The following is a 25,940-nucleotide window of genomic DNA, read 5'->3' as shown; positions in this document are numbered from 1 at the left end:
TGCCAAATGGTGGCTTTTTAGTTAAGTGTGCAAGGAAAATAAAAGGAAAATTTGCTGAAATCCAAAAATGTCAACCTCATGGAGGCACTAGAGGAAAAGTCAGCTCAGTAGGATCAGTAGGGTTCATCCTCTGGGAAACATTAATGTTTCTACAAAATTTCACCTCCATTCATCCAACAGCTCTGGAGATATTTCACTCCAGACAGAAGTGATGGCCCAATCGACCAGTAAACACTGCCCATGAATCTCACTGCCAGCAATGCTATAAAAAAATACAATAGGTCAAAACTGAGAGAGTCTCCAAAATCAAGTGATGAATAATTGGTGAACAAAACTTAAATGTCTACATGCTCGCGGCTCTATGCTTGTGTGCAGCGGTGCTTTGAGCTCAGGCAGCATCAGTCAGCATGCAAACATTCTCACAATAATGCTAACATGCTGATGTTCTGCAGGTACAGGAATGTTTACCATGTTCAGTGTCCTAGTTTAGCACGATTTAGCATGATGCTAACATTTGCTAATTAGCACTAAACACAAAGTACAGTCATATTAGAAAAACGACAATTCTCACCTGATGATAGTTGCAGATAAAAAGTCTATTTGGTTAAAATCAAACAGTTTTTCTTTGATGTACAAGTCATGGTTAAAAATACATTTCACAGAGAGAGAATCTATATCAAAGGAAGCTCTTTGGAGGTACACTTATGCATGAATATATGTCATATGCATGTTTGTATACAGGCTGTGGAAGCAACACATTGCAAGCCTGTGGATGCATGAACAAAAGCGAGCTGAGACACTTTGGTGTAGCAACCTTTATTGAAGGAGCTCTTACAACACTAGAGGTTTCGTATCCTCAGGTAAAAATATCTTCTTTAAGAACATGGGTAGAGGCCGATACACTGAGACTAATAGCACCACAGATAATAACAACAGCACAGTGACTCTGGGCCACTGATGACAACAAAACTGAAGGTGTGGAACTGACAGGTGTAGGGGTCTAAAAGGTGTGTGTGTCTTTTCTGTTTGTGTGAGGGGCTCATGGCATGAGTCCCATTAGGTTTCTTTTCCAGCCTTCAACCATTACAGATGTTTTCCTAATTCACTGATGAAGAACAAAGGTGTGTGTGTGTGTGTGTGTGTGTGTGTGTGCATGTGTGTGTGTGTGTGTGCGCGTTTGACAGTGGAGTCCCTCCTGCACATCTGGTTCACTGGTTCTGTCATCTGGTTCTGTCATCTGAACCAGTGACCCCAGCACCACTGTTGATGGAACAATCGGCCAAGGTTACACATAACAAAATCACCTCCACACATTTACATATCCGAGATGTACACACACACACATAAGTGCCCTCTCACACACACACACACACACAAATACAGATACACACACTGGGACAGAATGACACGTGTTGAGTCCAGCTGTCGTGTTCTCATTAGCACCAGGTGAAGTGCTGATGGGTTTGTTTGAGTGTCTGCCTGATGTCATGTCCTGCTTTCCTCGTAGGTTTGATGATCTAATACAGCTTTTAAGTGATGTAAGGTGAGTGTAAGCTTTCACCAAGTTAGGAATATGTCATGGCTCTTTCAACAGATTTGCTTTACAATTGCACAATAATTTGCTTTATAGGTTGATTTGCCAGCTTAACAATCATTAAGTACAGCAAGCACTTGCCAAAGAATTTGTGTGTTTTCAATTCACAGCTGCGGTTGCTTCACTTATGTTGTTTTTACGTAAAAGTGTGACTCCACAAATCCGACACCACTTGAAATAGTGGTAAGAGCAACAAAAATAAGTCCACATTAAACCCTAGACAGAAATCCTTCAAATGGCAGGAGCTCCGGTCCTGGAGAGGCAGGAGACCGTAGCCTTGATGAGCCATTTTCAACCCATGCTGGTTAGTTAGTAAGTCAGAGCACGGGTCCAAAGGGCTGAAGTGATGCAGGGATGCAGAATACCTGAGTAGAAATCAGCCCAATGCATTCAAAAGCTACAAGTCTAGTTTAGTTGTGGCCATTACTGATGGCTCTCCAGGGCCGAAGCAACCATTTGGGACTTTTTTACCCTGAACTTAAGCTACCAGGCATCAAATCCTCCCAGTTGTGAACTATCACAACTGGCTCTAAAACTCTTAAATGGTTTAGATTAAGACCATCACTTGGGTTATAGTTGAATGATCCCATTGTCGGAGGTGGAAATTGTACACAGACTGAGATGGTCTGCCTTGGACGTCCAACTCAGGGTAATAAAGCCTCCTGTAAATTTCAAGAAGACATTTCCATTTGCCTGCCACACAATCATTTGTCGTTTTGTGACATTTCTTTTTTTTTCTTTAAAGTACCCGAACACAGTGTATGGTAAATGAGTGAGACTGAATATTCATAATGGGACTAAAAATCTAAAGCGTGTTGGTCCGGTTTTCTGGCGCCCTGTGTTCAGGGCAAGGACACCCTGCGGGAGACGGTTTGGTGGAAGACCCCGCGGAGCAGAGAGGGGTAGTCTGGGACGCGGAATAGATGGCGCTGGGCGTAGGTGATGTCATCCTGACGGCCCCTGCTCACCAGTGTGCGCAGGTTGGCCTCATTGACTTGGCTGCCAACGGCGATGACAAACAGCTCCACCCCGGCGTCCGCCACCTCACGGACACGCTTCTCCAGCACGGCCTCGGTGACGGCTTGAGACCTGCCATCAGAGAACAGCACCAGCTTCTTCTTGCCTCCTGATGCGTCCCCACGGCCTCGTAAACTCCTAACGGCAAATTCCATGGCCTCCAACACATTGGTGCCGTCGTTTTGGAAGTTCGCCTCCTCAGCGTGATAAGACAGAAGGGTCAAATTGGTAGTCAGCGACTGCTCCATGCGGGCGTTTCGGCTGTACTGAGCCAGACCCACTTTGACATTGACACCCCTCTTCCTCTCGGCAGTCAGGAAACGCTCAGCCAAGCTGCGGACAAACATTTTGCTTGTCTCGAAGTTCTTCTGTCCCACACTGGCCGAACTGTCCATCATCATCAAAATATCAGCACTTTCAGAGAAAGAGACTGCAACACACACACGCACAACACATCTGATCAATAGTTGGTCCTGTAAATGACAGACTAGAGAGATAGCAAGACAGCCAAAGACAGCCAAATAGCGTTTCTACCTTTTTCAATTCACTCGTACATTTTACCGGTTTAAATTGTAGGTTCAGGTTTTATTTCAACTCTAATTTACTGTGCTTCCAATGTCTTTGTTGCATCTGATTATCTGAATGCACTTTAAACTAATATACTTAAGCCAGAATGTGAGAAAGGGAGAAAAATGTTACTTATGATATAAATGGCAAAGTGGGCCAACAGCAGTAAGATAAGGTAAACATTAAAAAGAGCAAACCATAACTAACTGTCACTATTGGAGAAGAATAAAAACACACTTACGGGGACACTTGTAGTCTGGGCACCTCTTATCTGCATGAGAGAACAGCAGGGGTGAAGTCAGTTAATTGGTACAAAATATTCAACTGATGGATGTGTGTGTGTGTGTGTGTGTGTGTGTGTGTGTGTGTGTGTGTGTGTGTGTGCGTGTGCACTTATGTGTTTACCTTGACAGATTTTGGATGTGAGGTTCTGCAGGAAAGTGTCATCTAGCAGCTCGGCAAAGTTTTCCAGGACGAAGGAAAAGCCTGGTTTGGGGTCACTCTTACAAACCACATCCCCAAGCTGCTCCTGGTTGGGCTGACGGCCCGAGTAGTCCTTCACTCCTAAACCTCCCACCTGGAGTTGAGGAAAGAGGCTTTTAGGTCGGCAGTTACTGAAGTATTTCAGTTAAAGGTCTGCGAGTGTGGCACGAACGTTTACTGTGCCCATCAAGGTGCATTTTACTCACCCGGAGGTTTTTACCACAGAGGACGTTGAGGGGAACCTTGTCCCTGGAAATATCTGAGCGTCCATCAGTGAGAACAATAACAACTCGGTTCTCTTGCTGCATCAGCTGGATTGTGTTGGTCAGAGCAAACTCAAGGGCCTCGCCTGTGTATGTGGCCTCAGCCAGCCAGCGCAAGTCTCTCACTGCCCTGTACACACACACACACACACACACACACACACACACACACACACACAGAAATTTCATCACATAAAAATCAATGCTTTTTTAAATGCAGACAATTAATGAAAAAAAAAAACACTCTGCAAAGACACTATTTGCTGCTGAAATGAGAGATTTGACTATTATAATCTATTTTACTGTCCATTAGAGTTACATGGGTCTGAATTGTGTTTTAGCATAGCTTAGCATAAAGATTGGCAGCAGGGAGAAAAGTTAGCCTCTGTCAAAATATATAAAATAAGCATACAGATCAAATCCCACCCAAGAATTAGCTAGGCTGAAGGTTGATGGATTGGATTGGATGCCAAGAGACAATATTGAAATTGATCTCCTCACTCTCAATAAGAAAGCCAACAAGAAACAACACTGTTGAAAATAAAGACAGCCAGTACTGATTTAATAAATTAGGATTTGCACAGTTTGTTCTTGGACATGATTATGAGCTCATTGCATTACTAAAAGCCTGCAGAGCTCCTTCCAAATACTGTCTGACTGATACAAACTTGAAACTTGGAAAGGTTGTAACCAGAAACCAGATCAGTGAAACCAGAAGTCAGCAGCAGTGGTGATATTGAATCATTACTGAAGAATACTACAGCACACAATCAAGTAACAAGCCAGTGGAAAATCGGGGCAGGCAGGGCTCTGGTTGCATGTGAACTCACTGTTTAAAGTCGGTGAGGCTGACAGCGTTGGTTCCCATTTGGACAACTTCTTGGGCTCGTGATCCACTGTACTGGACTACGCTCACCCTGGACTCATTACCTGCAAACTGGAAAGAAAAGCATTGCATGGTGACCGTTTGTTTTGGTGTGTGTGTGTTATGTCTACGAGCATGTGTTTTCTTCTGTCCCACCCATTCTGACTAATTACATCCAAACTGGAAGAGGAGAGTCATTGGAGAGACACAGAACAAGTTCCAAAACCGGAGACAATATCTTTCATTCACACTTTCTATTTTAAGATCTGTCCTCAGGGCAGCATTTCCTAACAGCTCTGAAAACAGTTTTCGCAACGTTTTTGGTGTCATTTTGAATAAACAACACAAGCCACAAAGTTCACATGTGGGTTTTCCTAAATAAGCTTGGCAACGATGGAGAATATGAAATAGAGTGTTGTCAATGTTAATACCAATGATAAATTCAGAGAAGGGCATTACCTTGACTTGCTGGTCTTTGGCCAGTCTGTCGATCACTGTGATGATAAAGTCTTTGGCAAGAGCGAAGTTTGTGGCACCAATACTCTCTGAGCTGTCCACGATGAAGGCCAGGTCCAGAGGGGCACACTTACACTCTGGACACACACACATAAACAAAAACACAATGGATCACAACAGCCACGGAGCACTAGGAACCATTATGATGACTGAGCTTTAGATTTAGGACAAACTTACCACAACAGGCTGTGAAGTGATTACAAGAGGATGGGAAAAAACAAACAAATCAAAGTTAATTAACTGCAGAAAAAAAACACAACATAACCTGCGTGACCCTCAGATACTTCAGGTTTTGATTGGCTAATCATGCGCTGAGTTGAAAAGGGCAAGCGTTTAACGTTGAGTACACGTGGCTTCGCCTCTGCGAGTGTGTGTTTAAGTGTGTGTGTTCGACTTACAGCAGAGTTTCATGATGATATCCAGAATTTCACATTCCTGAGGAGAGAGGTGGAGTACTTGTTACACTGCAGCAATGCGCTGTTAAATCGCATTACATAACTTTCAAACACAACACACATGCAGCCAGGTCCTAGACCGTTTCAAGCTGCTCCAAAATGCAAAAAGAAAACATGAAAATGGTGATATTTTACGTAGAGGGCTGGTCGGTGAAGGGCTACGGGTTTTTGTGTTCAGGAAATTGAATGTGTGGCTTTGGAGTGAACACACAGTATCAGTTTCAGACTCAAACCGAGCGCAGCCTCAAGGGGGAATTAAGTCTGTGGTGCTTAGCCGTCCTGTCCTGTGGCGAAAAAGAGGGCGAGGGTTCAGATTAAATGGACTGATTGATTTTTTTCTTTTATACTCACATCAGTTCCTGGTGGTCCAGGAGGCCCAGGAGGTCCCTGAAGAGAAAGGGAGAATAAGTGAGAAAAGGAGGGCTGAGTGATTTATCTACATGAGAGATTTTAGGTTTATCTGTTTAAAAAAAAAAAAAACTGGCCGGACAAAAGTTTATCTGGTCTGACTTCAGGATGACAGAGCTAGTCCTGGAAGACTGCTTTTAGTTTAACTGGAATAAAAAGAAGTGGTGATTCTTTGAAAAGCCATTACTTCTTTGACTGCAGGCCAGAATCCCTCAGTCACTGAACCCACATCCACACCCACACATTTGTGTGCGCCACTATCTTTCTGCAACAACATGCGAATCTTCCAAAAGTTCATCGCCGCAGCATTTTGTTTTTTCGTTCGGCTGCAGGAAAACCATCTGTTTTGTTTTAACAGACATTAAAATCAGTTTAAGAGCATTCTTTTCTGCGACAAAGACGCCAGAGTAACGTGCATGCGTGCACACAGGCAAACACACACACACACACACACACACACACACGAGGGAGAGTGAGAGAGGGAAACGTTAATTGTAGACGAGAGAAACTGTCTCAAGAAAACACATGACACAAACTGCTCATGCAGAAATATGCAGAAGAAGAGCCAGAGGAGAGGTAGATGACAGAGGAGGAAAGGGAGGGGGGGAGGAAGAGGAGAGACAGAAAGTGGGGAAAGTGTGAAATAGAGTTTGAGGCCTTGGAGAACATGTCTTCATGCACAGTCTCACATTTAGATCCAGTCTTTGTCAATCTTTGACATGATCCAATACCACAAGGCATCACTTGCCAGTTGGTGAGAGGGAAAGTGAATCACTATCTTTCCTACATACTGTGAGCCAAGCTAAGGGACGCCATGTTTTATGTCTTTACATGCGGTTTGATGTCGAGTGTTGAGATTAGCTAACTTTAGCACAGTTGCTGAGTGTAGATGGGATCAGTAGCAACCTCTGCCCACAGGGAGTGAAATACACAGTGTGTGTGTGTGTGGGGGGGTTCTCGTTGTTCTTGTCAGACCAATTTACTAGAAATCTGTTGATATTCTATGTTTCTATATTCAGTATCAACAAATTCCATGAATTAACCCAAAGCAACAATGAACTGATGCTAGCAGCAGTCTTATTCCTCCCTGACATAGACCTCCATTTTTATCCTGCTATTAAAAAGACATCAGTGATACACACTACTGTACTGACTGACATATTGCTTCATTATCATGAACACAGGCACTGTAGTTTACTGTATTTACCATCCTGGTGATGTAAATACTCACTGGAGCACCACATGTATTAATCCACAGCTAAAAATAGTTCCCGGCAATTCTCTTGTTTTCTCCTTTTTAAGTTAAGTTTTTAATAAGAATCAGTGAGCTTGAGTTCCGCAGACAGGCTGGGCATGTCGTAAATGATTGAGAGACGGACAAACACACATTATTGGTTTTGGTGTTTTCATGGGATTTCTTCACAATAACACAAATTCAGAGTATCGCCAGACAGAAAGCAGATTCTGAACAATTACATAATTGTTTGGAACTCCTGATTCTGCCACTGTGGCTGTGGGTAATCTGACATTTGATATCATCTCACTGACTGTGTTTAGACTGAAATCAGTGGCTTTATAAATACGTTGATTCAAATGTAATTTTAAATTGAGCTAAAATAGGCTAAATCTTCAGCTTCAGCATAACTTCAAACCCAGAACATTTTCCACTGTATTTACAAAAAACAACAACAATAAAAGTGCTCCAAAATTATGTTTGAAAGTGACAGTAGGTTAATGGTTTGGACATACTTTGCATGTGTGGACAACAGTCCTTCCAGTGTCTCAACTTGCTTACACATGTAGACAAACAACACGCACAGATGCACGCACGCTGGCACACGCCATGGTTCCATGGCATTCTTACCGGTCTGCCCTCAGGTCCTCTGTGACCTTTGGCTCCTTTAGGTCCTGGAGGTCCTGGTTGATTGTTCTGTGAAAAAAGAAGAAGAATCGAGATTAAGAAAGAGGCTGACACTTGGCCAGGGTTTCTTTTTCTGAAATAGACAGGCTATCTTTTCAAACTACAGGATGGAAACATGTTAAACATACAACTAGAATGTTTCACACAGTATCCATGTTGAACATGTACTGCTGGAAACATCGATCACTGTCTGGTCGTAATGTGCAATAATTTGCAGGATGACAGCTTCCTGTCCTGTAGGTGTGCTTTACAAATTAGTATGTCTTCATATGACTGGAGGGGGGACGGCTCAGCTGTGCTGCCTGTCTTCTCATCTTTACGATCAGGTGAGTGAGAGGCGTCAACAAAAATCTTTTCACTGGCATTGCACACAATGTTAGCTCTTATCAGTCTGTAATGGTTGATTAGGGTTTGTTCAATCCTTTGCAATAAATATGACTTGGTGCTTAAAATTGGTATAAAAAAAAATATTGGATTGACGACCGCAGTAAATAATTAGAAACACCAGAATTTAGGTGTTTTAGAGACATATATCCCGGTGTGTAACAATTCTAGTAAAGGGGAAACAAATAGTTTTTCGCCTGTAATTGAGCACAGTACATTATTCCACAAAAGTGGAGCATGTCAGGAAAAGCTTTGCTACTTACAGACTGCCTGTTTATTTTCTCAGGGTGAACAAGAGCTGTGATCTGGACATAAGCAAATATAAAAACTAAGGAGTTCTGCCAAATAAGGATGCTAATCTACAAAGAGTTTTGTATGTACTAAGTAATTTTTCTTTGAATCTGTCCCAGAAGGATCAGGGAGCCACTGAAGTGAAAACTGAACTGGTGTTATGTGTTCAAACACTTCCTGCTGTATTTTATGCTAGTTTTGGCTTTTGTAAAGCTTTACTTGGAAGGTCTGAGGACAAAGCCTCACAGTAGCCTAGTGTGGATGATAGATGCATGAATTAAAAGATTCATGGAGGATGTTAGCAAATAGGGGCGCATATAGTGAAAAGTAATGGTCCTAATACGGAGCCTTGCGATATCCTCTTTGGAAAGAATGTGACAGTGAGAGTGTTTTATTTGACTGTGTTCACTAGGGATGGATGGTGTAGTTAAATTATTCTTTTACGTTAAATTTATTCTATATCACAATAGCAATATACTGAGACACTGACATAATCTTTTTTTTTTTTTTTAAATTAAATTAAGAAATAACAATGATAGAATATCCAGATGACGATGTCCAGTTTAAATTGTCTCATCTACAAACTGGGCAGCAGTCCTTCAGGGGACTTTTTAAGTGTAATAAATTGTCTCCACATTAGCAACACAGGGGGCTTTTGGCTAAGTGTAAATTTGAAGTACGGGTACTTCAGTACTTCCAGCTACCATTTCCATTTCGGGAGAGTTTATACAAGAAACACAACATTTTAGAGTGAATTTAACATTTTAATTTATCTCAGTTCATTTTGTCACTATCATCTTTCTTCCTGCCTTCTTTACTTTTTTCCCATTTCTTTCTACTGCCCTCCTTTCCATTTGTTGTTGTTTCTTTTCTTATTATTCCATATCTTCTGTATTTAATTCCTTCTCTATATCCTATAGGCCTATCTGAAACGTCTTAAAGGCCAGAGGATATATCGCAAAACATTTTGCCCTTTAGTAATGGAATCAGTACATCAAAACGTGTATCATCAGGATCAGTCGGACGAAAGTCTCAAAACTCATCTGAAATCTCAGCTGAGGGCAGGTCTGGCCTGCAGAGCAGCCAAAGCCCCTGCAGCTGCTGTACTCTGACCCGCTGCTGATCGATATGAGATTATGACCTAGAAGTGTGGAGAATAAAGAGCTTAACAGTGGAAATCAAGTTAGGAAAATGATCCCATCTTTAAGTTCCACGTTCCCACAGATACTGTTACACACACACTGCAAATGTGGGCATTTTGGTTTGAGGAAGACTGTAAACAGCTGTAGAGAATTACAAATTAATGCAAAATTACAAATTGAGAACAGACACCATAGTTATGCCCCAGAGAGGGCTTTTAGAACGGCTTGCAAACATGTGCAGATTCAAGGGCAGCGGCTGTTTTAAAGAACATATTTACTCATCCGCGTATATCAAACCCTTTAAACTGTCTTATCTTTAGAAAAACTGCATGTATGCTCTTCATTGTTTTGTCCACACACACTCTTCTCTGCTCCAAACGCAGTCTGATTGGTAGACACACAATTACTTTTTTTTCAACATGCCAGACAGAAATGACATGCAGTGAGTGCTCGAGGGCAGGCTGGCACTGTAAAGTCACAAATCATCATAATGAATCATTTTTGAACTTTGATCTTGAAAGCAGACTCAAACCAGCTGATGTGCACTGCTGCTATACAACCGTCTACCTACAGTGGACAGATATGAAAGAGAACGAGAGGAAGAGAAGGTAATGCCAACCACCTGGCTTTTAACACACACACACACACACACACACACACACACACACACATGTAAACACAGGGTTCCAATTACTGCATTCTCATCTTCAAACACTCTGATATATAGTGCTTGGGCCATGTCATCCACACAATTACACACACGCGTCCTGACCTTGAGTTTACGGCGTCACATTCGAGGACACATGGCCAGATGTGGCTGTCATTCCTTGTTGGATATGTATATATTATCATTCCAAAGTGTGCTAGACCAAAAGTTAAATGGGTGAAAAAGTCAAAAGGTCTGTCTCCACCTTTATCTTACCGGGCGCACCCCTGTATATAACCTCATGTCCCCTCCGGCCAGAGAGAGTGCAGACAACAAAGAACATGCCTGAGCAGTGTGAAGATATTCAAACAATTTAAATTAGAAGTCCAGTTGCTCGAAACTCACAATGAAGCCGGTGGCATACGATTTTCTGAAAATGCTGTTAACCAGTTTGGTGTCTCATGATTTCAAGTCAAAGTGGTAACTGTTCTGCACTGTCCACAGCAGTGAGCGTCCAAGTGTAAAACATGAGGGAACAAACAAGGGACTGTTCAGAGAAACAGATAGAACGGCCTGTTAAAAAGAGAAAAAAGAGATGGGTGAATGCCTGGGGGATTAGTGGATTGTAATGGATTCATTTTTTCCACTGAGAAAGACAGAATAAGGCATCTTATGAAGTATTTTTATAATCATGGACTGACCCATGGAACAGCAGCAGAGCGAAGATTAGCGACATGTTGTTCCACATTTGGGGTTATGGGCTTACTTACTTTCTTGAGTTAGATGAGAAGATTGATACTCATCCTCAACTCTGTCAGTTAAATTTGAAGCTACAGCTAGCAGCTGGTTAGCTTAGCAACCAGCTGAACTCTTGTGTGAAACAAATAATAATGTGTTAATCAGTGAGCTTTAGAGGTGCAGGTAGGTGGTTTCAGACAGACTCTAGCTGGTTCCAAAGGTTTCCAGTCTTCATGCTAAGCTACGCTAACCAGCTGCTGGCTCTAGATGTATATTAACAGATCTGAGTACTGCTTCAGTCTTCTGAACTAACCCTTGCCAAGAAAACGAATGAGGATAATTCCCAAAGTATCTAATAATATTTCATCAAACTATATATCAAGAGAATTTAAAAGTGGAACTCATTAGAAAACCATATCCATGTGAGGGATCGTGTATGTTTTAGCCCATCTACTTTATAGTCCTGAAAACCGTTTTCCAAAGCTTAAGCACCGGTTTGTAGACTGATTGATTATCTATATTTCAGAAAGAGTGCAGAAAAAGCTAAAGCAGCAACACACTTCAAGCATCACGCACAAGTTTTTGTAAAGAGTCCAAAACTGTTTCCTCAAAACGGACTCATGACATCATGCATGTTTTGAGTTGGTGATTTGTCACTATATAATCAAGCGAGGGTTACGCTCTTTTATTACAGCTGTAGGATCGGTTACAGAGGTTATGAGAAGTTTCCTGCATGCTGCTGTCACTGCTCTGGACAAGCAAAAAACAGAAAAGTAAACAGTGGGGTGACCGGGTGAGTCATATTTCTGCATCTGATCCCTCCCTGTGCCACAATAACACAAAGTCTGGATGAGTGGTAAACTGATCTGAAGCTGTAAACTCAAAGCTTACAAAGTGTGACTCCTCTGGAAGAAGAAGTCAAGGTGCACTGATGTACAGATGAAAGAAAAGCACAAACATGTGCAGAAATGTTTACGCCATCAAACGCAACCGTGGAAATGAAATAATTTCAATGTAAACACGACCAAGTTGAACCAGGGGTTAAAGTGTTAAAACTGGCACGCCATATGGACACGGGCGATCACACATATAGCTGTGCCACACACACACACACACACACACACACACACACACACACACACACACACACACAGACTCACTCATCGTTTCTCCTCATTTCCTGGTATCCTTGACAACGACATATACACAGCTGCATCAGCTCATAGCTTCCCCAAAGACACACACACACACACACACACACACACACACACACACACACACACCCACGTATTCAGATCTACTTAAGAAAGCATTTCCAGCTGCACAGCAGAAGGAGAGTGTGAGCGTGGGATGGATAGACCGAAAAAGAAGAGTGGTAAAGTATGTGAGGGGCTAGATCAGAAAAACTAAATGAAAGACAGAAATTAAAAGAACAAACACATTATTATCTATTAATATAAATGTTAAAAGAGAGCAATTAAAAAAGAAAAATGGAAATGTGGCCATAAATCAAGACACGTGACTCACATCCTGTTAGCGCTCTCTGCCAAGAAGGGATCGAGGAGAGATAAAATGAGATCTAGAGGAGGAGCAACTCTAGAAAGGAGACAATTCAGAGGCGTACTCACATCGTCGCCTGGATCGCCGGCATCTCCATCATCTCCTTTGGGTCCGGGGGTTCCTTTGCCACCCTGAAAGTCACACAGCAAATGTCAGAGGTCAAGAGGGCGCACGGGCATCACAGTCTATTTCACACTGCAGGCAGTGAACTTCAAACATGGAGATTCATGTTCAGTGCTGATGTGAAGGTGTGACAGAAGAGCTAATTCAGCTCGGTTTAAAGGTTCCTACAGTCTAAAGTAAAACGTGAAAGGATGCTTACCGGCTCCCCGGAGTCTCCACGGGGCCCAGGATAACCCTAAAAAGACAAAAGTGTTCAGAATATACACATTCACATGGAGCCACGTGTCGTGTGTACAAGGCATGCATCATCAACGCATACCTGAAAACCATGACAACCTAATGTGCCGTTTCCTAGGACACCATCTTCTCCCTGATATTCAGAAAGAGAAAGACGTACAGTTAAATCCACACATACGCACGCACACGCACACAGCCCTCATGGCAGGCGATATGATGGATGGCACACATCTGTCTCTCCCCCTCCTCACCCTCTCCCCCATCTGGCCTCTGTCTCCCGGAGCTCCTTTTATTCCTCTCGGTCCTTTGGGTCCCTGCGAGTTGAAAGGAACGACGAGATTAGAAACATATGACATGTAACATGGCAATGTTTGGTGAAAACATTTGGATCTTGTCAAGACATTATGTGTGTGTGGTTGTGTGTGTGTGTGTGTGTGTGTGTGTTTGTGTGTGTGTGTGTGTGGACAAAAAAAGTCCACATGTAGCAGAATAGCTGCTTACGTAACAGTCAGTTTCTGCAGTCTGTTACAGGTTATTATTACCTGACTGCCTCGATCGTGTGATTATCAATGTGTAGTTATTTCAAAGGTCTTAAAGCAATGGTTTTTGATTGCAGCTGGACCTCCTTGCAGAGTTGGACCTCCTCTGCCTTTGGCTTTAAAATCTTCAAATCTCAAGTATTTCTCAATAATATTAAATATTCATGACTAAATACGGACCAATAAAAAAAATCTTTCGATATTATTTCTTTTGAGTTTAAGACTCAAAAAGCTCTGTAACACTTTGTAACACTAAACATGAATGATAAACAAGATAATGAAACGTTTTATAAAATGAACTATGAAGAGTTTAACATTTCGCTGAGCTGCTTCACCAGGACTGTGTGGGTGTGGTTTGATAAGACTAACAGTGACAAGACAACCCACTGACTGTCATCACAGTCTGATTCGACAGCTGCTAAATTCTGATTGGAAGTTTGTACAAAAAGAAGAAAAAAAGAAGTGCATGTGTGTGCGTGTGTCCTGTTGGACTCACTTCGGGTCCAGGTGCTCCTTCGTCTCCTCTGTAGCCAGGAGGCCCGACCTTGCCAGGCTCACCCTGGAAAACAACAACACCATTAATGAGACATTGTTAAAACACTTGTCCAACAAAAACAGCCATATAAAGTTTTCGCAGCTGAGGAAAAAAACCTGGCAAAGGGCTTTGACACCAACCAAAGTTTGGGTCCTCAACACAAAGTCCCGCCTCACATTTGGGTTATTTTTCAACACTTCTTCACTGATTGTATTCTGTCCTTACTCTACACTGGAGCTCCCATGAGGCCTTGGCATAGGCAATCTGTTAGCTAGATCAATCTGAAGTTCTGCATAATGTGTTGAAGTAATTCTTCTCATTTATATGTGGCCAGTTTTTCATCTGAAGAGTCACAGATTAAACACAAAATGACCACAATCAGAATAAGCTCACAGTATGTCAATATTTGGTCAATTCATTCGAGTTCAATGTCCTGAGCAATGTCCATAAACAAAAGCTCCATCCAAACATCTGTCTAGCTATCTGATTTCCATGTTGTGTTTTCTACATTAGATACACAAGATTTAGAAATAGAAAACAAAGTGTTGTAGTTTACAGGAGTTTTTACATTGTTTTTCAGTTGAGACTATTTCCTGGCAAACAGCTGCGTCCAGCTGCTGCATGCAGCTCCTCAGTCCTGTCCTTCTAATGAAAGCACCAACTTTGCACATTGTTGAAATGGAACGAAACACTTGAATGTATTGACGGGCATTTCCAGTCTGTGCTAAGCTAGGCTAAATCACAACCTGGACCTAATTGTGTGCTGGACCCCGTGCAAGACTTGATACTGTTCCCTTTATCTGACTCAAGGCAAGACAAAAGATAAGAATGTTTGCCGCAGTGTAAGAGGACTCCTTAAGCTAATGTTGACAAAAATGCTATTACAAAAAAAAGTACAATCAAGTGCTGTACACTGTACACAGTATACTAGCTTGACAGTACAAGTGAAGTACATTACTGCATGTGAGGATGCAGTTTTTTCCTGCGTGTGTGAGGTAGGCCCAACATGTCAGTTATTCCATGTTTTCTGTACTGTTGAGTTCAATTACCATTCATTCAGCCCTGATGAGGACAGGAGGCAGCACAAAAGAGCCATTGAAGGGTCTGACATCACGGAGGTTACCACAACTAACGCTTGTAACGTATTATTATTATTACACTGCTTGGTGCCATATTAAGGAAACCATACTGAGGCTTTGGCTGGAGCAGACGGAGAGAAGAACTGAGTCAGAGGGGAAAGAGTGAGTGCTGATGTTCCCAGGAGGAGTAGCAACTGAGAATGAGAGAGGGGAGATGGAGCATGCAAGAGTGGGCAGCACTCTGGGGCTCCAGCCACATTTGCCTCTGTTTAAGCCTCTGCACAATGTACTCCCCCCTCAACATGAAATATGGATGCTCACGCATGCACGCACACTAAGACGCGTGCACACTCTCTGGCACCAGGCCCTTTCTTCAAGTGGAAAAAAGGGATGCTGCCAGAGAGAGAAGTGGGTGGTTCGTACTTGGGGCTGTGCCGCCTCCTGAAACTCTACACAACAGGCTAATGAACAGTGGTACTATATGTACTATAGCTCCTGTGTGCACGTCCATGTAAATGTGTGTGTGGTTATATTTGAGTGTGTCTTACAGGCTCTCCGTTGGGGCCGGTCGAGCCTTCCCTCCCCTGTTCTCCACGGGGTCCTGGCTCGCCCTGGCAATGAAAAAGAACAAATGTATAACGCAACATTTTCGAGACAGTAAAAATAGCCGAGTAAAGCAGACAGAGCCAAGTTAGAAACAACGTTAGCTCAGCAGGAGCTAGCAGGGGGATAATATGAGAACAGTAGGAGCTGCTGTGGTTGCAGATGAATAAGCCAAACAGCATTTCCCATGAATTTCTAAAGAGGAGGTGCTGAGATCAGACAGCCCCTGAGTGACAGGGGAGCTGCTCTTCATCCCTCCTCCTCATTCTTATCATCACTCACCGGGTCTCCTCTTGGGCCTCTGTTTCCACGGGAACCTTGCTCCCCCTTCTCTCCAACTTGTCCCTACGAGGATTTTAAAGACATTAACGCATATTTTGGCAGCTGTCACGTATTCACACTTAAAGTCAATATTAATCCTTTATACTCTCTCCCCGCGAGTTCCATCCGGTCCCGCTGGGCCCTGAAACACACACAGATAACAGGATGTCAGCCACCCCATTAAAGATCACAAAGCACGTAGATGTTTCTCAGGAGCTTTATCGCTTACATCATCACCACGCTCTCCTTTGTCGCCATTGCTTCCAGGAGGGCCACGTTCACCCTGTCACAACACAGATACGTAGACATGTATCATATTTCTGTCTTTTGTCGTCATTAGTTCTTTCTCTTTGCACTGATTCACCTGAAGTCCCTGTGGGCCATAGTTTCCAGGTCTTCCTGGTTCGCCGTCTCTTCCAGGATCTCCCTGAAATAAACACACAATGTTTTATAACGAACGGCCAAAACGCCATTTGAGATCCACAACAGCACAAGTCGTTTTTTTTTTTTTTTTCATTTCGTACTTTTGCTCCTTTCAATCCGTAAGAACCAGGATCTCCCTTTGGTCCAGGCTCTCCCTGCATGCCCTGGAAGCAGGAAACACAGACACAGTTTCAGCACATGATCATAAGCAGCTGAAGCCGCAACACTCGAGCTCGGAGGCGGCTGTGCATGTACACATAGGTGTGTGTGTGTGTGTGTCTGTGTGTGTGTGTGTTTATTTACAGTCTGACTATATGGCTTCATTTAAACAACTGACAGAGGAGAATGTAAACGAAGCAGTGATTAAGAGCCATGGGTTTCAGCCTGCCTGACCCAGGGGATCCAGACACAGGGCGTGATGTCGATCAGGGCCGCACCGACACCGACGTTCCTAAACACGCAACGCTGGCTAATGGCTAATCTGTAAACAATGTGGCTGAGCCTCAGGCAGATATGAAAGCGGCCTCTCTGACTGTCTGTATCTGTTCAACAGAGAGTTTATGAGACCAAAATAGAATGAGCCTGTGTGTTTCCTGACACCTGCACATCTGACTGACCGTGTATTTGCAGGCATCAAAGCAGATGTCATTGACTGTCCATCTGGTTGTGATTCAAACTGTCTGCGATGTGTGACATTATTTGTGAGTGGAGCTCCAGACGAGGTCAAAATGCAAGATCATACGGTGGGATTATTGAGATCGACATCAACAACTCACGTCTGATCCGGGAGATCCTTTACAGCCGGGAAGACCAGGGAAACCAGCCTCACCCTAATGAGGAAAAGCAGAGACACATATCTTCAAAAGACTTGATGACACCGGAAAAAAGAAAGACAGTCAGATATCCAGAGCTGTACTGTTTGCACGTTGGGCTCTGTAACTCACCTTCCGTCCATCGATTCCATCTATTCCCCTTTGACCTTTGTCTCCCTGAAAAAGAGAGACGATAAAGAAGATAAAGGAGTGAGCGAAAGAGAAGAAGAGTGGCCGAAGAGCAATTTAACTACTGGTTTTCAGAGGAGTCAGAGTGAGGAGAACATCCCTCTCAAGATCAGAGGAGCTCACCTTGTAGCCTTTGTGTCCTCTTTCACCCTGCAGGGAACACACACACATTAGTCAGCCATAAATTAGACAACACAATGGAGCAAATACTAAATGTTGCTTAAGTATGTTTTGTATTTGTACACTGTGATGATACCTTTTCTCCTCTGCCACCACGGTCTCCCTGGAAACAGAAACACACATATCAGAGTTATCATCATTACACAGAGCAAAGTGACCAATGAGAGGGCGGCTAACATCTGACCTAGAGTAAGCAGTCATCAACAAGTAAACAAATTAAAAATATAAAAATACTTTCATACTCACATTTACAAATGTTTCCTAGTGTACATTAGTTTGTTTCTAGGTCATAAACATCCATGTGAAACTAAAAAGGTGCATCAGTGCTTTCAGATTGCTAAAGAGATAACAAACATGGAGAAGTTCATCGCTCTTTTGTTTTCTCTGGACAAAATCGAAGATTAACTTACAGCACGGGATTAAATATCTCCTTAAACTATTTTGGCTGCTTGCAAGAAAGGCTGCAGACAAACGCTCCAACAAAGGACGACTGGACTGCAATTGTCAATGAAATAAACCTTATGGAGAAACTAAACTTTATATTAAGACTATAACATGAACAATACATAAAACACTGGAAAAAATTGGCTGTGTGTCTGTCTGTAAGTCAATGAAAGACTGTGTTTCTCTTCCAGTACGGTTGCGCCGACGTCAACTCATTAATTTAGCTTCAAAATATCAATGAAATAAAGCTTCCTGTGACACAATGTGATGGTGTTGTGTCATCCATTACTAAGAGGTACTCTTTAGCATCCACTGATTCACATCTACAAAGTGTCTCTGGTCACTTTTAGTCTGTGCTCCAGTATAAAGAATATCAACTCTGCACTCTACCTTCATTCCACTGTAACCAACAGGGCCAGGATCTCCGATGTTGCCCTGTAACATAGAGACAGAAATATTTAATCATTTGAGTGACACCTCCATCCAGCCTGCATGATAAATCCAAAGATATGTGAGTCACCTACCATGTCACCAATATCTCCTTTCTCTCCTGGCATCCCTGGTCTGCCTGTTTCTCCCTGCAGAGAGGCACAAAGATGCAGACAATGTAGAGTTCTGTACATTTACACATCTGGTGTCTGACTTAGGATTCATATGTTTTCATATCATATCATCACACCTTAGCGCCAATGTCTCCGTCAGGTCCTTTAGGCCCTCCTGAAGCCTGCAAACAAAACAATAAAACACAAACAGTCAATAATTGCTCAAAAGTGAAGCAAAAGAGGAAGTGAAGTAACGAAGAGGGCGTTAAGATAATAAATGGTTTACTTACATTGCAGTCGAAAGAGCAACACTGGAAAAAAAAAAAGAACAGAAAGATTATGAACAAAGCATGACAGGTGGCTGCTGTCTACGCTGGAGACATGACCCTGGTCTGATCCCAAATGAAAGACTGAAATAATAATGTTCAATGGTGTCAGCTGAACTGAACATCACCATGTCTGACTGACAGGTGACAGTAGGGCGGACCAATATGCCCGATATTTAAGACAGAACTGCAGTGATTTTGCTGGAGATACACAAGTAGACAAGATTGCGGATATCGCTGCAATCTCGTGTGTTCATTTCAGCTTCCTGCAGCAGTCTTGCCTGACCCCTCCTGTTTCCTGAGCAGGAGAGAGCTTAGCAGCGTTTACATGGGAGTGGAGACCAGTCACAACAAGACTAAGCAAGCATCTGAGATAGATCAAGAGGAAAAAAAACATCTGTAAACATCCTAGCTCTATTTTAGTAAGATTTAGTGCACTAAATAAACAAGAATAAGTCATTTTGCCAGAATTTGTCTTAATTCCAGCAGCATCAGCGAAATTCAACAGGAACAATTCTGCTGTTGGGATGTTTCAGTTAAAAGAAACAATGATGACTAATCCCTCAGTTAAAATAATTCAAGAGGAAAGAAAACTATCGAGGTAGATAGCTTCGATTTCAGTTTTTAAATTTATTGATGACATTTATCAGCATTGTTGCTCACTACTAACTTTAACTTAAACTAACCTATCTTTGGGATCTGCAATACAATTATGTATGCACAATGTTAGTATGTACCAACTCATTTAAATGTAAATGCAGTAAGTGAACACAAAGTACAAAAAGATTAAATATCTTAAAGAGACGTACCGTGTCCTTTGTCTCGTTTGTCTGAAAAGGAGGGAAAAAAAAACAGACGTTCGTTCAAAATCCAAATGTTAAATTTTGTTTATGCAGAGGAGGAGAGGAGAGGATACATACGATCATGTCAATGATGGTTCGAATGGTTCCTATCTTGGTGGATCTGGAGTCGTCTGCAGCTGTGAAGTTCTGTCTGTAGTTCTGGTCTGTGGCAATGACTGACAGCCTGGTGTCCTGGCCAGACACAAAATAAAAGCATCATAATCACAAGCCTGTAAGTAGCAGCGACAGTGAAACAGGCTGTCTGTACCATATGTGACTGACTGATGAGACTGATCTCTAAAAACTGTGAAATCTTGTGATGATTTTTAGTTTATTGGATCCCAGTTAGCAACTGCCCATGCTGCCATTAGTTTTCCTTGTTCCCTATGTTAAGAGCACCTTCATTTGTTCCCACACGAGGCTTCATACATCAACAGAGTTCATACAGTGACTCTTACTTCCTGGCAGCAAACCCGACAATGTATGTTTGTCCTGAATGACGTCTCTTAATGACATGTGCTTTAGTTTTAATTTTAGACCTGAAGACTGAACTTTTTGGACACTTCACTTTACCTCATTTGACCATACTTTACTTCAGTTCACTTTGCTTCACTTTACGTAACATTACCTTACTTGAATTCACTTCACCTCAGTTCCCTTCACTTCACTTCATTCTACTGTACTTTACTTTAAGGTACTTCATTTCTCTTTACTGTGCTTCACTGTACTCTAAATTATTTCCCTTCTTTTCACTTCACTTTTCTTGATCTCACTTAAAGGTCCTTGACTTTCACTTAACTTGAGTTTGTTATCGGTCCAGCATTGTATCAAAGCTCAGTTCACAGCGTCAGCAGCGTTAAACACAGACAGTCATCAGTCCTCACTTCTTCAAAGGGCTGTTTGAGGGTTAAGAATTGGCTTTAGGGTTAAAGTTAGAATTACTTTGAGGTTAAAGGACAAGTTCTGTGAAAAAAATGTATTTCGAATTTGTAGCTAATATTAGGGATCAGTAGTCGATGTGGATATCTTAATATGAGGATGGTTTTTTTAGTGGAGAATTCTTTCTTTGTATTTCTTAACCAGGAATGCATTTTTGCACTGGACAAGAATTCGGGATTTTGTCCTCCATCTCTTAAGTCTGAGTCACAGTAGGAAGAGATCACTTCACAGCTAATCTGTGCCAATAAGTGCCAATAACTTGTTCAGTGTACAAATGCGTTTGTAAATATTGTTTTAAGAAATCATGAAAAAGCCCCCAATCTCTGTTTCTAATCTCAAGTAATTCTCTACTCAACACAAAATAAATAAGACGATAATAAGTTTTAAAAAATCCAAACTAATCTGCTTCATCAGGACTGCAGGGGTGTGGCTGGTTCAGATTTGATGGGCCATGACCAAACAACCCAAGAACTTTCATCAGATCCTCATTCAAGCATTGATAAATCTTGGTGGCATCACCTTTTCCTAACTGAGCCCCACCCACTTTAAATCAGTGACAAGAGCACAGAGAAAAGCATAAATACAGACCTTTCTCATGAGAAATGAAACAGGCGGAACTTTTGCAGAAAATAGGTAGTTCGATCTAAGAACCAAGGTAACCGAGTAAATACTGTAGGTTTTCAGGACCTTTATTTAACCTTTCTTTTAATTTTCGGGGTAAGGATTGGGCTCTTAAGCATTGGCCCCAGAGGTTGCTGCTTGGTTAGGGGCTTGGGAACATCTTATGCTAATGATGGTGCCCACCATTATATAGGTACAAATGTGTGTATGTGTGTGTTTTGTACCTCTTGGTCAGGTGAGATGGCGACAGCGAACACTTTGACTCCATGTTGCTTGGCTTCATTAGCAGCCTCCTGCACGCCTCCACATGGCTCTTTGTAACCAGTAATAGGATGGCCATCAGTCACCACCACGATGTACTTGTTCTCATGGTAGTGGGAGCCCCTGTATGCCGGCAGACACACAAACACACACTCAGAAATAATACCAATCCTCTTATTACTTAATCTGTTAAAGTGCATGTGTGTGTGTGTGTTATTGTTACCCAATGAGCAGCTCAGCAAGGCCCCTCTTGATGGCACAGTCGGTATACGTGCCCTTGCCGATGTAGTCGATGGCATTGATGTCATTCTTCAGGGCCTGGCGATCAGTCGACAGGTCACTAAGCTCTCGTACGAGGATGACTTCGTCACTGTAGTGCAGTGCTCCTGAGTTCCAAGTCAGGGTGCGGTCACATCGGTGGCGCCTGGATAAACCGAGGACAGAGATGTTCAGTACAGTACCAGCCAAGTGACAGCACAACCATCAAGTCAACACAACATTAATATGCAACATGGTACAGACAGGCAGCTACGGTATGTAACTAAATACATTTACTCAAGTACTGCACTTGCGTACAGTTTTGAGGTCACTGCACTTGAGACTGTTTTGCTACTTTAAACTACTGTAAATTTATCAGACAGCTTCAGTTACTGATTACTTGGCAGATTCCAATTTTACATACAAAACTTGTATGACATAGCATGGCATTAAACTAACCAACAGTTTACAGAATAGTTAAAATAATGTCATAACAATCAGTCCTAATATCATGACAGAGAAAGGCGCCATTCTGCTGCTTAGCAAAAACTTTTACATCTGATACATCTTTACCTAAAGAGGAACTCAACACCAGGCCGAAAAGGTGTGTCCTGTCCACTGATGGGTGTGGTTGGGTGGAGTCAGAAGTGTGCTGTATTGCACATGTAGCTAACCAAACCCAACAGTGATGTCACGGTGTCCCAGAGTACACCTGGACATCACTGCAGTGAGGTCAGATGTTAAACCACTTATGTTACTCTTTAAGTAAGACTTTGAATGCAGGACATGTAATGGAGTATCTTTCCACTGGGTTATTGGCTGTTTTCATAAATAAATGGTCTGAATGCTTCTTCCATCACTGTAGACCAATGTGTGTGTGTGTGTGTGTGTGTGTGTGCATGTGTGCATGTGTGTGTGTGTGTGTGTGTGTGTGTGTGTGTGTGTGTGCATGTGTGTGTGTGTGTGTGTGTGTGTGTGTGTGTGTGTGTGTCTTACATGTTCCTGAGTTCATCTATGAAGCGATTGGTGAATGATTTGATCTGATCAATATAAAAGTTGGGAGGTTTCTGTCTGAGGGCGACACTCTCAGATGTATCCAGTACGAAGAACAGGTCAACTGGACAATCTGCTCACAAAACAAACAAACAAACACAAGATGGCCATCAGCAAATGTCATCCACTGAACAACCATAACACTGCTAAATGCCACATCCAAATTGAAATCTATGTGATTATGAACCAGTACATCCAAAATGCATTTCAGGTGATGTCAGCACAGCATCAATACTGCAGCACTGGAGGCCAACATGATGCTGCTTAGAGCACCCTGCTTCACACTGGGCGCCATTGGGCAGATCTATCCACCACCATAACAAGGCTGTGTGCCTCTACACCTGTACTATACCTGTTGCACAGCACCTTAGCAGTCGAGCAGGCCTGAGGTACCATCACCTGCTTTGGTTCTTGTCCACATTTACTTCTTTGGCCTCCACAGCACTGGTAGATGTAGCCTGCGTCACACCCAACTCTTACCATTAAGGCCCATTAAGACAACCATGGCCCAAACAAAGGCCTGCTCAAGGTGGGCTAGGCTACTGTCATCCTCTGATCTTACTTTCAGCTGCTACTGCATCTGTGCTGCTGATTTGCAATGCTTCTCACACCCTCGAAGTACAGATCCCAAAGACAATGAACATCTGGACTAGCTCTTGCAGTAAACATCAGTCAGTTACATTCAAACGCAGAAAGAACACATCACATGCAAAATAATGTCATGAACACATGGAGCGTTTTCTTGAAAAGTACAACCTATTTTCAGCAAACTTACCCGCAAACTTGTTTCTTTGGTCCTGCGTTTGCGCTCCAGTCAGGAAAACGCACAGCAGCGCAAGGAGACCTCTGACAGTCTCCATTGTGAAAGGGCAGAAAAACCAAAACTAAAGAAGTAAAACAACCGATCCCCTGAAAAAACAAACACCGAACCACTCCGGCCCCAAGTCCGGTGCCTCTAAACCGATTCGGGGAATTTTTGGTGATCCAGCGCTCCGCCGCAGTTTGTCCGAGGCGAGACCCAGAACGCGCAGAGGAGGACCAGAGCGCACGGTGAGGAAGGAGGAGGAGGAGGAGGAGGAGTTCACGCGCTTTCTCTGGCGACTATGAGTAGGAACAGACTTGCACGCGCACGAGTCGAAAGTTTACACAAAATCCCAGATATGCCTGCTTCCTTAAAAGGGGTCCACAGGGACGTGAATACACTGGAGTCAACGATAAACCCGCTGACTGTGAAAGAGGCTGCGGCATGTACAGACTGCGTGTTTGTTCTGCGGTGAAGGGTGTGCATGTAGAGACTGGTCATGGGTTATATTTAAACGATTTCAGAACATGGACAATGAGAAATCAGAGACAGCTCTGGAGCTCTTCTTTTCACTCATACAGGCGTAATATCCCCCCAGAAATCATGAAATACAACAGTGCATAGATGCACACTGGAGTAATTGCATCAAACTTAATGAAAAGCAGCTGATGCACATCTTGGAAGCATTTTGCATTCTCTTTGTGTGAAAGTCTCCCCTTTCTGTGGAAGATGGAGGTGGGTGGAGTTTGGATACATCTGGTTCAGCTGGGCGTCCGAACCTGACTTGAACATAAAATCAAGAGGGGGGGGGGGGGGTCTGTCTTTTCCTGTGAAGCAGGAAGGGACACAGTGCCATCTAGCGCTCCTTGTGGGCACATCCTGGAGAGCACTCTGGAAAAAGTTTTAGGGTGTAGTGAGGAGCTTCCATGGAGGGAGGCAGAGAGATGTAGGCGTGGAGTGGTCAATTGGCAAGGTGTTGATGGGGGTGGATGTTGCACGGTTGCTGTGGACATACGTGTGTGTGTGTGTGTGTGTGGGACTGCGGGGAAGGTCTGGCCTGGACTCAGATTTTCCACTGAGATCACTGTTTCAGGGAGAAAAGGTTGTGTGGAGAAGCAGGGAGGGAAGGAAAGAAAGAAAGAAGAGAGAAAACGAGGGATGAGGAGGAGGGGGCGTGGGGGCGGGCCAGGGGGGGACATCTGGTAATGATCTGTGTTTATTAGCAAGCTCTCATAGTAAATCTGTTGGATTTTTGGCAGCTGTGGGCAGTGTTTAAATTGGGATACATGCATTCTGAGATGTCTCAATACCAGCCTTCATCAGGAATACATTAGAACTCATTAGCCAAGCAGCTGGAACTGATTTTGAGCAACTTTGGTTTTATTTCTATTTTTTGTCTTTTTACAGTCCTGGAGGTGGGATTGAGATCACCGAATTGTCTCACTGAGAAGTCATTATCTCTCCCACCGAGGAGACAAAAGGTCAAGATAAAGGTCCACATGTTGAAAGAAATGCAAAAAACAAACACGCTTCCTAAAGCGGAGAGGTTCTGCATAACGTCTTGGGCACAGCCTGTTGGCAGACAGGATGCAGCACGAGTTTCCACAGGATCCTGATGTTCAGCGGAGAAGATTAGTAGCATGTCTGACTCAGAGAGAAAGACAGACTTGAGCTGAGTGCAGCCAGTGTCTCCAGACTGACTCTTTTTTTTTTTGTTAAGACTTAACGGTTTGTAACATCTTGCAACATTTAACACACCACAGCATTCATCATCGGGGTTGATCTCCCAGCGAATGGCAAAGATTTTGGTCTGTTTCAGAGAATATGATTCAAAAGCTGCAAGACATAAGCAGTCACGGATGAGCTGAAACACAAAAATGGAACAAAGGAGAAAATGAGGGTGAAGTAACAGCTTCTATTCTCTGGCAAAAACATGAAAGTCAGCACACATAGATGGAAGA

General features: G+C 42.9%; 1 protein-coding gene across 1 annotated transcript; it reads right to left on the bottom strand.

The window, feature by feature from the left end:
• Positions 1-809: 809 nt before the first annotated feature.
• col6a1 (collagen, type VI, alpha 1) lies at positions 810-24,177 on the bottom strand. The gene is made up of 35 exons (XM_076744971.1): positions 23,953-24,177; positions 23,121-23,250; positions 22,090-22,290; positions 21,830-21,989; positions 20,124-20,237; positions 20,013-20,033; positions 19,168-19,188; positions 19,015-19,059; positions 18,860-18,913; positions 18,726-18,770; positions 17,968-17,994; positions 17,835-17,861; positions 17,655-17,699; positions 17,487-17,540; positions 16,812-16,874; positions 16,652-16,714; positions 16,517-16,570; positions 16,394-16,429; positions 16,249-16,311; positions 15,912-15,974; positions 14,246-14,308; positions 13,462-13,524; positions 13,293-13,343; positions 13,173-13,208; positions 12,919-12,981; positions 8,033-8,098; positions 6,112-6,147; positions 5,704-5,740; positions 5,483-5,491; positions 5,249-5,382; positions 4,755-4,861; positions 3,868-4,054; positions 3,584-3,755; positions 3,420-3,449; positions 810-3,041 (listed from the first exon to the last, which is right to left on the bottom strand). The coding sequence occupies exons 1-35, from the start codon at positions 24,035-24,037 to the stop codon at positions 2,437-2,439; spliced, it is 3,030 nt and encodes a 1,009-aa protein (XP_076601086.1). The 5' UTR covers positions 24,038-24,177; the 3' UTR covers positions 810-2,436.
• Positions 24,178-25,940: the final 1,763 nt, after the last annotated feature.

This window comes from Chaetodon auriga, chromosome 12 (assembly GCF_051107435.1).
Source record: "Chaetodon auriga isolate fChaAug3 chromosome 12, fChaAug3.hap1, whole genome shotgun sequence".
NCBI lineage: Eukaryota > Metazoa > Chordata > Actinopteri > Chaetodontiformes > Chaetodontidae > Chaetodon > Chaetodon auriga.
This window is presented reverse-complemented; position numbering and strand designations above follow the sequence as displayed.